The sequence below is a fragment of the Lipotes vexillifer genome, unplaced genomic scaffold (genome assembly GCF_000442215.2).
Source record: "Lipotes vexillifer unplaced genomic scaffold, Lipotes_vexillifer_v1.1 scaffold403, whole genome shotgun sequence".
Taxonomy (NCBI): domain Eukaryota; kingdom Metazoa; phylum Chordata; class Mammalia; order Artiodactyla; family Lipotidae; genus Lipotes; species Lipotes vexillifer.
In genome coordinates this window covers 925,807-936,090 of record NW_006782755.1, presented here as the reverse complement: position 1 = coordinate 936,090, position 10,284 = coordinate 925,807, and the positions used below count along the sequence as shown (strand labels likewise).

At 37.0% G+C, this 10,284-nt stretch overlaps 1 protein-coding gene across 2 annotated transcripts in view; it reads left to right on the top strand.

Annotated features, from left to right (window-relative positions):
• Positions 1-10,284, top strand: part of RAB3GAP2 (RAB3 GTPase activating non-catalytic protein subunit 2) — an 89,305-nt gene that overhangs the window by 22,894 nt on the left and 56,127 nt on the right. For both annotated transcript variants that reach the window (XM_007455392.1, XM_007455391.1), the window contains exon 3: positions 9,360-9,483. In XM_007455392.1, coding sequence (XP_007455454.1) covers positions 9,360-9,483 — 124 coding nt within the window. The remainder of the gene's footprint in view (positions 1-9,359; positions 9,484-10,284) is intronic.

Here is a 10,284-nt window from a genome sequence, read left to right as displayed (position 1 = left end):
TTCCTGCAGGGTAGCTCTGTCAGTTGGTTTTGGCTTGGTGACGGGCCTCTGGTCTTCTGCCAGGGAGGGAGGGACAGTGGCTGACTGTGTGGGGTGGGGGAAGGGATCTGGGGACCTGCTTTCAACCAAGCCTCCTGACTTCAGCCGCATCTTTGCCCTCACTCCCAGGGGGAGCTGGCACCAACTCCTAAGCCTATTGGCAATCTTGCAGTGCAGCTGGGGTTGCTTCTCAGCTTTCCTCGCCACCACTTCAGTGGGAGTTAGTTTTCCAGGGACTGTAAAATCAGTTACCACCTGTCCGTCTGCTTTCTAGCTCTCAAATTTTAGTGGCTTTTCTCCTCTCCTTCTTTTTGTCTGTACTTGAAACAAACTCTTCTACTGTTGTTTTTAGTGGGGTTGAGAGCGCTGGGGAAAGTGAGAGTAAAATTGATCTGTTTAATTCTCTCTTTACCTGAAAGTCCATGTAGACTTCATTTTTACATATTGTTCTACCTCTTGCCTTTTACATTTAATGTAATATGGAGGTTTTTCTGTGTCTGCATATATAAATCATCTAGTTCTTAGAAAGGAATACTAACTATTTCATTGTATAGATATACTGTGATTTATTTAGCCACACCCCTGTTGAGGGACATTTTGTTTGTTCTTTGTCTTTTCTGTTTTCTCTCACAGGAGATGCTGTAATCATCTTTATATCTACTATGCATTTTTGGTTCCACATGTGTGTAGTGTCATGAATGAAAGTCAGACTGCCTGAATTTCTATCCTAACTCTGCCACTCAGTGACTGTTAAACCTTGGGCAAGTTACCTAACTTCTCTCAGTCCAGTTACTTCATTCCTAAAGTGGGACTAATAGGATTATTATAGGATTAAAATAATAGGATTATTAAGAGGATGAAATGAGACGTGCTTAGAATAGTACCTGGAACATACATAGTATGTGCTCAATAAATGTTAGCCATTCTTATTTTTCCTTTAGAAAAAATAACTAAAAGTGGAATTGCTAAGGTTAAAACGTGTACATATTTCAAATTTTAATAAAAATTGTTGAAGGGTGCTGCCAAAAGCCTGCCCCAGTGTGTATTCCAAACACAGTATGTGAGAGTGCCTCCTTCTACTTTCTGTGTCACAGAAATGAAAACATCTCCGAGGTAATTGCTTTTTACCATTGTGCTCTATTTATTTTGTAAAAAATGAAATATTTCTCTATACCCATATTTTTATCAATATTGAGAAACTCAGAACCATGAGAGATGGATGTGTTTTCTTACAGAGGCCTGCTTTTCTCAGGTACTTTTTGAAATTGTTTGCCCCTAGTAGATTATCAAACTTTAATCTTTGCAAAATCAGAATGGTGTGAAATGCCATTTCAGTGTTTTAATTTGTACTTTTAAATTTATGAGTGAGGTTTGTCATCTTTTCAAGCTTTTCACTCAAATATTTTTTAGGAATGTGTACTGTTATCGTGTGTGTGTGTGTGTGTGTGTGTGTGTGTGAGCGTGCATGCACGTGTGTGTGTGGACACTAATAGCAATTTAAGGTCCATAGCATTTAATTTAACTATTAGCTCTATTTTGATTTATATTGGGTGCTAATTGATCCTTGTTTATTAGTCTTATTTGTCCAACTAGACAGTAAAGTTTTTGAGCAGGAATTGTTTGATACTTTCTTATATCCCATGGTGCCTAGGGAGCACATAGATTTAGTATTTAATATTAAACAGTTGTTTCAAAAATAAAGAAGTATGCTTTTTAGTTTTGGTGTTTTATTGTGATTATTTGTGAAATGAATTTTTTTTGTGAGTAATGAATTTGTTTTGTAAAAATGACACGTTTATTACCAGAAATTCAGGTATTATAGAAAAATAAAAAGAGTAAGATAATCAACTTTCTAACACCTAAGGATAATCATCATTATTAACTTTAAGAGGTTATAAATGTAGGCATATTTGGTTGAGTGGTTGGATGAATGGGCCACACAGAAAATTCTCTAAAAATGGAGTCACATTATATACACAATTAAAAAATAAATAATAGCAGAATTAATCCTACTTGAATTGACAGTTGAAATAAAACTGTAAGAGTTACTGAATTATCATTAACTTCCTCTAAGATTAGGAAGAAAAATAATTTTAAAAGTTGAGATTGAAGTCGGAGGGTTTTGTGACTAATTGTGTTTGTAATTTTTTTTTTCCTTTGGGTTATCTGTAATGAAATTTGTAACCAGATTTAGAGCTCTTGCCTTGCCTCATTTTAATTTTGACAAGACCTTAAGATCTTTCATTTGAGAATTTTAGTCCCTGATCTGGAAAATGGCCGGGACCAATACTTTTCATGCCATGTTAGAGAAAGCTCTAGGGCTCTGCAAAGGTGCTAGGTAGCTTCCTCATTTCTGCTTTTATCTATATCATATATTAAGATATTGTATAAAATTTTGTTCGGGAATAAAAAGTCTTGCTACCTAAAAAAATGTTTGAGAAGCATTGGGTATTATATATGCTAATAGTAGACTAGAAAAAAGGAAAACTTACATGGCGTTATTTACTTTTTTGTGTTTCAAATTGCTGAAGCACTTGTGTCTCTTTGTTTAGAAAGTGTAGCTGACTAGTTTATTTCTTTGATTTAGGTAGTAAACTACTGAGAATTACAGTGAATATGCTGACAGACCCTTATTTATACTGGATTGTGCTGGCACCACTGTTACGTGTACATGCCTGTGAAAGTTAGCACGATGACAGTGACAGTAAAAATTGCAAACGACGGGCTTATTAACTAAAATTGAAAGCTTTGAAAAATTACTGTGGGCTACTTTAGTGGTTCTCTAGTCATCATAGCTGATACACCAGAAAACATTTGCCACTATGTTTACAGAGTGATAATTTACCAGCCCCTATGGTGGCCAGCTATAATTGAAAGGCTGGTTAAATTACTGCAGTTTTACCATCTGCTGCGTTGTGAAAGACTAATCGTTTGACAAATTTGTGGGCTTAAAATCAAAAGAAGTAAATTTTTAAAATATATATTTGTTACAGCCCTAGTGTTTACAAAAGATTCCTTTTCATAACCCACATCAGTGGTTTCCATTATTTGTGCAGATTGAGAAAAAATTTTACTAGTCTCAAGGCAAAGAAAAATCCTTGAAGTTCAGGCCACACTAAAATAAAATTATACATGCTCTCTTCCCACCCCGAAACAGGGGCTGTGTTTTATGGCTAATGGAGGTATTTAATGTTACCTTTAGTAACTGGGTACGTGCTGGCTTTTGTGAAAAGCCGTGGTAGTCCCTGGTGATGCTGTTTTTGTTTTTTTTAATATCATGCCTTGCTGGGGAAATTAACTGCCTTGTCAGAGGATGGCATTATTTTAGGATCATTATCTTCAAGGGATTTTTGTTCATGGCTGTGGGCCCCGTTATTGTGTGGGAGGTTTTCAGAAAAATCTAATTGGTAGGCAGATGCCTTTATGGTAGAAAACAGTGATGAGCTTGCATCTTATTGGCCAACGAATGTGTGCTGAGACTTCCTGGCACATTCTTACTAGGCCTTTACAGCCCTCTTTCCTCCGTTTACTTTTTTAATCATTGAGGGGCACTCGTCTTTTAGTCTAGAAGCAGAGTAGAGCTTCTCATCACCCCCTTCATTCTGAATGCACAGCAGCAGAGTTAAAGGTGCTGTGGCAGTTTTCCTTATAGGGCCCAGCTTCCCAGGGCAGTGCAGTGTGTAAGCAGCACAGAGGTTGCCCAGGCAATTGAACCCCAGTGCCTGTGTCCAGATGCCTGTGTCCAAATCCCTGCTCCGTCTGTGTGATGTGGAGAAGTTACCTTGACCAGTCTCTGTTTCTCCATCTCAAAATGAGGGTAGTAATAGAACCTTCTTTATAGAGTGACAGTGAGAATTAAGTAAGACATATGTGTAAAGCATTTCACACAGTGTCTGGCACTTAGTAAGTGTTTGGCAGATGTTGCTGTGTACATCATCCAAATCACTGCCGTCCTTCCTGTCTCATTCCTGTTGAGTTAGGTGGCCAAACGCAAGCACACACCTGGGGCAAACACTTCTTGACGGGCCCACTGTCCTCTGCTTAGGATGATGCCAAAGGAGTTCCTTATGGTGAGAGGAGATTTCAGGTGACTGTGGCCTGATTTCTACCAAATTGCTTGGTTACAGCGTAGCAGACATAGAACAATTTAGGACATGTACTTTCCCATCCTTTTATTCTCTGTTTGCCTTTGTATATAGCATGTTGATTGTTGATGTACATCACCCAGATGTACCAAGGGATTTTTTTTTTTCTTTTTTGAGGACTTATTGAAAGAAATTTGATTTATGTAAGACTTCTTCTCTCACCTCCACTGTCTGTTGTTGTCAGTTTGTAAATTTGCTCTATGCTTTTCTGATAACATTTACACAGCTTGGCGCAAAATAGCTAAACCCATGGAGAAATAACAAAAATCTACCACTGTGTATAATTTTAAGGATATCACTTGTTTTTAGTTGTGTCGTTAGCGGCTTTTTATCTTATTGAACCTGATACACTGAATGTTATGCCTTTGGAGTTACATGTGACCGGGAGCTGTTGGTTGTCCCACGCCCACCCCACTGTGGCTGTGGATCAGAAGAGCTGTCGAGCTCGTATTCAGAGCACGCACCCTTGCATTTCGTGACAAAAGCTAGCATCATTCCCAAGTGGCAAGACTAAAGCTTTAGCTCTAGAATTTTATGACACATCAAATCCTAATGATGATATGATATAATAATATAGCATAACATAGTATACTACAGGCATGCCCCATTTCATTGCACTTTGCAGATATAGCTTTTTTTTTTTTGCAAATTGAAGGTTCGTGGTAACCTTGCCTCAAACAAGTTATCAGTGCCATTTTCCAACGTTTGCCCACTTCATGTCTCTTTGTCACATTTTGGCGGTTCTTGAACTGTTTCAAACCCTCCACCAGCAAAAAGATTATGACTTGCTGAAGGCTGAGATGATGGTTGGCATTTTTTATAAATAAAGTATTTTAAAATTACAGTATGTACATTTTTTAAGACGTAATGCTATTATTACACACTTATTAGAAAACAGGATAGTGTAAACATAACTTTTATAGGCACTGGGAAATCAAAAAATTCACGTGACTCACTTTGTTGTGATATTTGCTTCATTGTGGAGGTCTGGAGCCAAACCCACAATATCTCTGAGGTCTGCCTGTATAACAGAATCATGTGAGCATTTCCTAACCTGTTTTCCGTGTATGGAACTCCTGCTTGTACGTGTCCAGCTTTGCCACGACAGACTGTGGGGATCTGCTTTTAGTCCCACAGCGACAAGGAAAGATGGAGAGTTAGAGAGGACATAGAAAAGGAAATGCAGTGAAGAATGACAGAAGATATTGGTTTTCACCCCCTTTCCCCCCCATCATCAAGAGATGAAACTGGAATGCTGATCCATGTGAAGATTCTTTTTCTGATCTCCTGCTACTAAAAATGTGCATTTATGAGACGGCTCAGCAGGGTTAGGGATGTAACTATTCATTGTGGAGTAGTGTCTCTGAATTTGCTTCTATGTAAGTGATACCGGTTTCTTGTGCTTTTATCTTGGTTAGTACTTATGTGGCAAAATTCATGTTTGCTCTGGGATCACTTGTAGTCCATTTGCTGGGCTGGTGGCAGACAGAGCATGATCATAATTTGACATTGAGTTCTAGGCCCAACTAAGGGAGTAGTACTCAGTCCCTTTTTATATATAACTTGTACCTGCCATGGATATGTCAGCCAGAATCTTGAAATGTTAAATCGTAATATTACTTAAGGAAAAACATAACTAAAGATACTATTACTTAAGGATACGTTACTTAGGATACTAACTTTGAATCAGTTGTTCATTGTCGTACAGTTTCATGTGCAAGAATAAATATTAGGTTATTCAAGTATCTTTGTGACTACAAGTAAGGAGAAATTGGAACGCTATTATTTCCTCATTTTTACCATTAGGGCTGTGCTGCATGTGGAGTTGAGTCATAGAAAGCGTCGAAGGCTTCTAGTCTAGCATGGGAGAAATGCAATCCCAGCATAAACAGAAGATAGTAAGAGTTTTCTTTGCAATAAGTTCGAAAGACTGTAGAAGTCAGAGGAGGATGGAATTGTGATAGAACGTGGAAGTTGAGATGGACAGACAGAAAAGAGAGGGAAGAGTATTTCTAAAGGAATGCTTAAAGGAATGCCTCAAGAATATGCTGGCTGCCATGTTCAAGTATGGTTCTTCATGGCTCTAAGTTGGTTCACAGAACCACAGAAAGATTAGCCTGGTATATAGTGATAAGTAATAGGGAGGTTTTTTTTTGAGAAAGACTTTTCATTGACTGAGACTAGAGTCAAATCCCAAGGGGAGCCAGGCTTCTCAAAGAGCTGTCACAGGTACCCACCAAGATGAGCAGGGCCCTCCTTTGGGCTCTGACACTGATTGTGTGGCCTGGAGCACATCTCTTAACTGCCCGAAGACTCTGCTATCTTTATTATGAAATGAGGTTTGGGCCAGTTAGTCTTTAAATGCCTTCCATCTTTGAATCTCATAAACTCTCTGTCTTTTGAGCAAACATAAAAATACAGACCTCATCCTTATTAGTGGCATTATTTTGAAAACAGGATAGAAACACAGAAATAGTGTTTTTTGTTGAAAAGTAACTTTTACAGACTTTTTAGAGTTTACTGTTTGTACATAATTTTGGAAGTGTGATAAAAGGAAGAACCCATTTGTATAGATGTTCAGTTATTTTTTTAAGTTATTTTTTGTGGAACTTGCCAAAATGAGAGCTGCATTATCCCTTTTCTGGAGCATTGTTTGGATTTCTTTTTTATTGCAATGAGATGGAAATTTTAGGATAAGAGACCAATCAAAGAGTTTTAGACGTTCCTAATTTCTTATCAAACACAATACCTAAATTATATCCCTGTATGACTTGCCCTGCTTCTAGCCTTCTTACTGAAGGGGAGTCTCCAATCATTTGAAAAATCCTGAACCTCAGAGTTGGTATAATTGGGTCTCAGTTACTGGGGAGGGAACCATAGGGTCGTGATGCCCTCAGCTTACAGCCGAGGCACCATGAGGAGTCCTGGGTGAGTGCTGGCTAAACAGAGACTGTATGCTCTGACAGAAATTGTGGGTCCAGGGAGAACTGAATTACAACTTACTTTTACCTTATAACTTTCATCTTTAGGGGATCGTTTTCTCCCTAGTTTATATGTAGAAAAATACACATTCAAAACAGCAAACTGAAAAAACAAAACAAAACAGCAAACTGGATAGCAAAATTCCTAAAAAATGGAGCTTTACTAAAACAAAACTGGGATTTTGCCAGTATTACTCTTCTTGTTATCTTTCGGGAGCGGGTGCAGCCTCTTTAGCATACCTTGCAGAAGAAAGAAGTTCCAAATCTATTCCTCGATGTTCCATTGAGAAGGAAAAATAATCACATGACTATCCCAGAGGCTTCAGACCTACTTGCAGATTTTCCTGAAGATGTGCTATAACCCATATTTTATACATTTCTTTGATAGTATCACAGCAAGAAATAATGTATCTTTCCTAGAAATACTACCATAATATTTCTGATTAGGATGATTTTCGGTTTTTAAAATATTTAAAATTTCATTATGTTAGTAATACATGCTTACTGAAAGTTTAAAACATAAATACAAGAAATAATGTATCTTTCCTAGAAATACTACCATAATATTTCTGATTAGGATGATTTTCGGTTTTTAAAATATTTAAAATTTCATTATGTTAGTAATACATGCTTACTGAAAGTTTAAAAAACATAAATTTTTTTTTTTTTTTTTTTTATGAAAGCAGGGTGCATCTCTTCCCCCCTCTTACCCACCCCCATCTTGATTAATTCAATCCAAAAGCTATCGGGTAGGGTTGCGTGAGGTAGGAGTCCGCATGACATAAAACCTAGAAGCCGTAAGGGAATAAGTAGGTTGATAATTTAGCTACATAAAAAACTTCTGCATGAAGAAAAATAAGCTACGACATGAACTGGGAAAAACTATTTACAACTCATGTTCAGAGAACCAATTTTCCTTGTATGTAAAGAGTATATACAAATCAACTAGAAAAAGAACAGCAATCCAGCAGGAGATCTGCAAAGGAAAGAACACACTGTTCATAGAAAAGGCTCTTAAGCATATGAAAAAAATGCCTATTCTCACTCATAAGAGGAACGCAATAGACTGAGATATTGCTTTTTACCTGTTAGTTGGACGAAGATCAGTCAGAGTTGAAGCATAATTTGAAGAGCCCCTGAGGAAGCAAGAACTTTCAAAACTTGCTGGGTCAGATTATAAATTAACACAACTTCTGTGGAGCACACTTTGGGGATATCTGGCAAATTTACTAATACACATTCCCTTTGACCCAACAGTTTCACTTCTAGAAACTTAGCTTGCTGACACACTCCCACGTAAACTGACAAATGTATAAAGTTATTCATTGTAGCAGTTTGTAGCAGCAAAAGAGTGTAAACAACACAAATGTCCATCAGTAGGGCGCTGGTTGACTAAATTATGGTGTGTCTATACAATGGAATGCTATGCAGCCATTTAAAAAATTAAGAAACTTCATGTAAAATGAAGTCTGAGGTATATGCTAAGAGAAGAAAGTAAAATATAGAAGTATGCATATAGTATGCTACCATTTGTGTCAGAAAAAGGGGAAAAGGGGTAGTTAAATGTATTTGCCCATGTGAGTTGTGTCTCTGGAAATGACATACGAGAACCGGTCACACTGCTGTCTCCGGAGTGAACAAACGGAGGGCCAGAATACAGGAATCTCAGAGAGACTTTGCAAAGAGGACCTTTTTAGATCTGTGAATTTTTAACCATGGGAATTTACCTACCTAGTGAATGCATTTTCAGTTAAAAAGAGAGAACACCTTTCAGGTTACATAAAAAGATGTGTCCAAATTATCATACTTTACAGGTCGTAATTGTCAGATAATGTTTTCTTTGCTGTCTAGCTGCAGATACCCTAGCTATCTGTCTCGAATAGGGTTATTTACTAAATTTCCTAGTACTGAATTATTCCTAGAATAATCCCTATGGGAGGTTCTTTTAATGTCTTGCTATCTGTTTTATTTTTTTAATTTTCAATTAATATTCAAAACTGAGATCTGCTTGTAGTGGATATTTTGTTTATTGGTCATCTTTGACATGTTTTGATAAGGAATATTACTGAGACTATAAAAGAATTGGGAAGGTTTCTTTTTCCTTTTTTCCTCTCCCTTGCTTCTCAAGGTGGACATGCTGAGTTGAACTATTCTCGATATTTTTCCATGGAAGTAATTGCAGTTTTATTCACAGGAAGAAGAAGGAAATACGTGCAAAACACGAAAAACTTCCTGGCTTCAAGATTGTGTTTTATCCTTATCTCCAACCAATGATCTTATGGTTATAGCTCGGGAGCAAAAAGCTGTATTTCTAGTGCGTAAGTACTCTGTTATTTTCGTTTATTTTAATGCATAGAATAGAAAATGGATTAGGTAGAAAGAAAAAGTTTTACTTCTCTCGTATGCATTATATGGTGGCATTCCATAGTTTGATACGTTATATGACACTTTTTATTCTCTTTCTTTTTATTTCTCTCTCTCTCTCTCTTTTCCCCTTTCTTTTTCCTTTCTTTTCTGTTTCTTTCCTCTCTTTTTCTTCCTTGGCTGCAGATACTGTAGCTGTCTCTCTGTGGCATTTCAGAGGCAGTACTGGGCATTGCCCAGTTCTTGCAAGGGGCAGTCAGAGCTAAAAAGGGCACTGACTGCTTCTTAGTAATGTGAGTCAAGTGACTTTCAACTCTAATTTGAAAACTCACAGTGCTGTAGTTTCCTGTTTGGGGCATAAGTTTTCAGCTTATAATGTTTGCTGAAGATTAAATTTAAAGTTTGGGTATATATAGAATGTGGAAAACCTCACTGATCAAAATAAGATCTTATATTAAATGGATATGCAATGGTCTTATAAAGCAGATTTGCCCTCCAGTAGCATAAATCTAATAGAAAAATTTTCTCTGCCAACTAAAGATAAAAAGTAGTTTTATAAATAAGAAAGGTGGGGTGGTACATAAGAATTAATAACTGTATTATATGGATTGAATTGGAGGAAAGAGACTAAAGAGAGAGTTTTATAAAAACCTTATAAAAATTTTTAAACATTATCTTATATTTACCTAGAAAAAGACCCAAATCAATTAATATAGAACTATTCAATTCTGTACTCATCATTCTAAAGGGAAAGA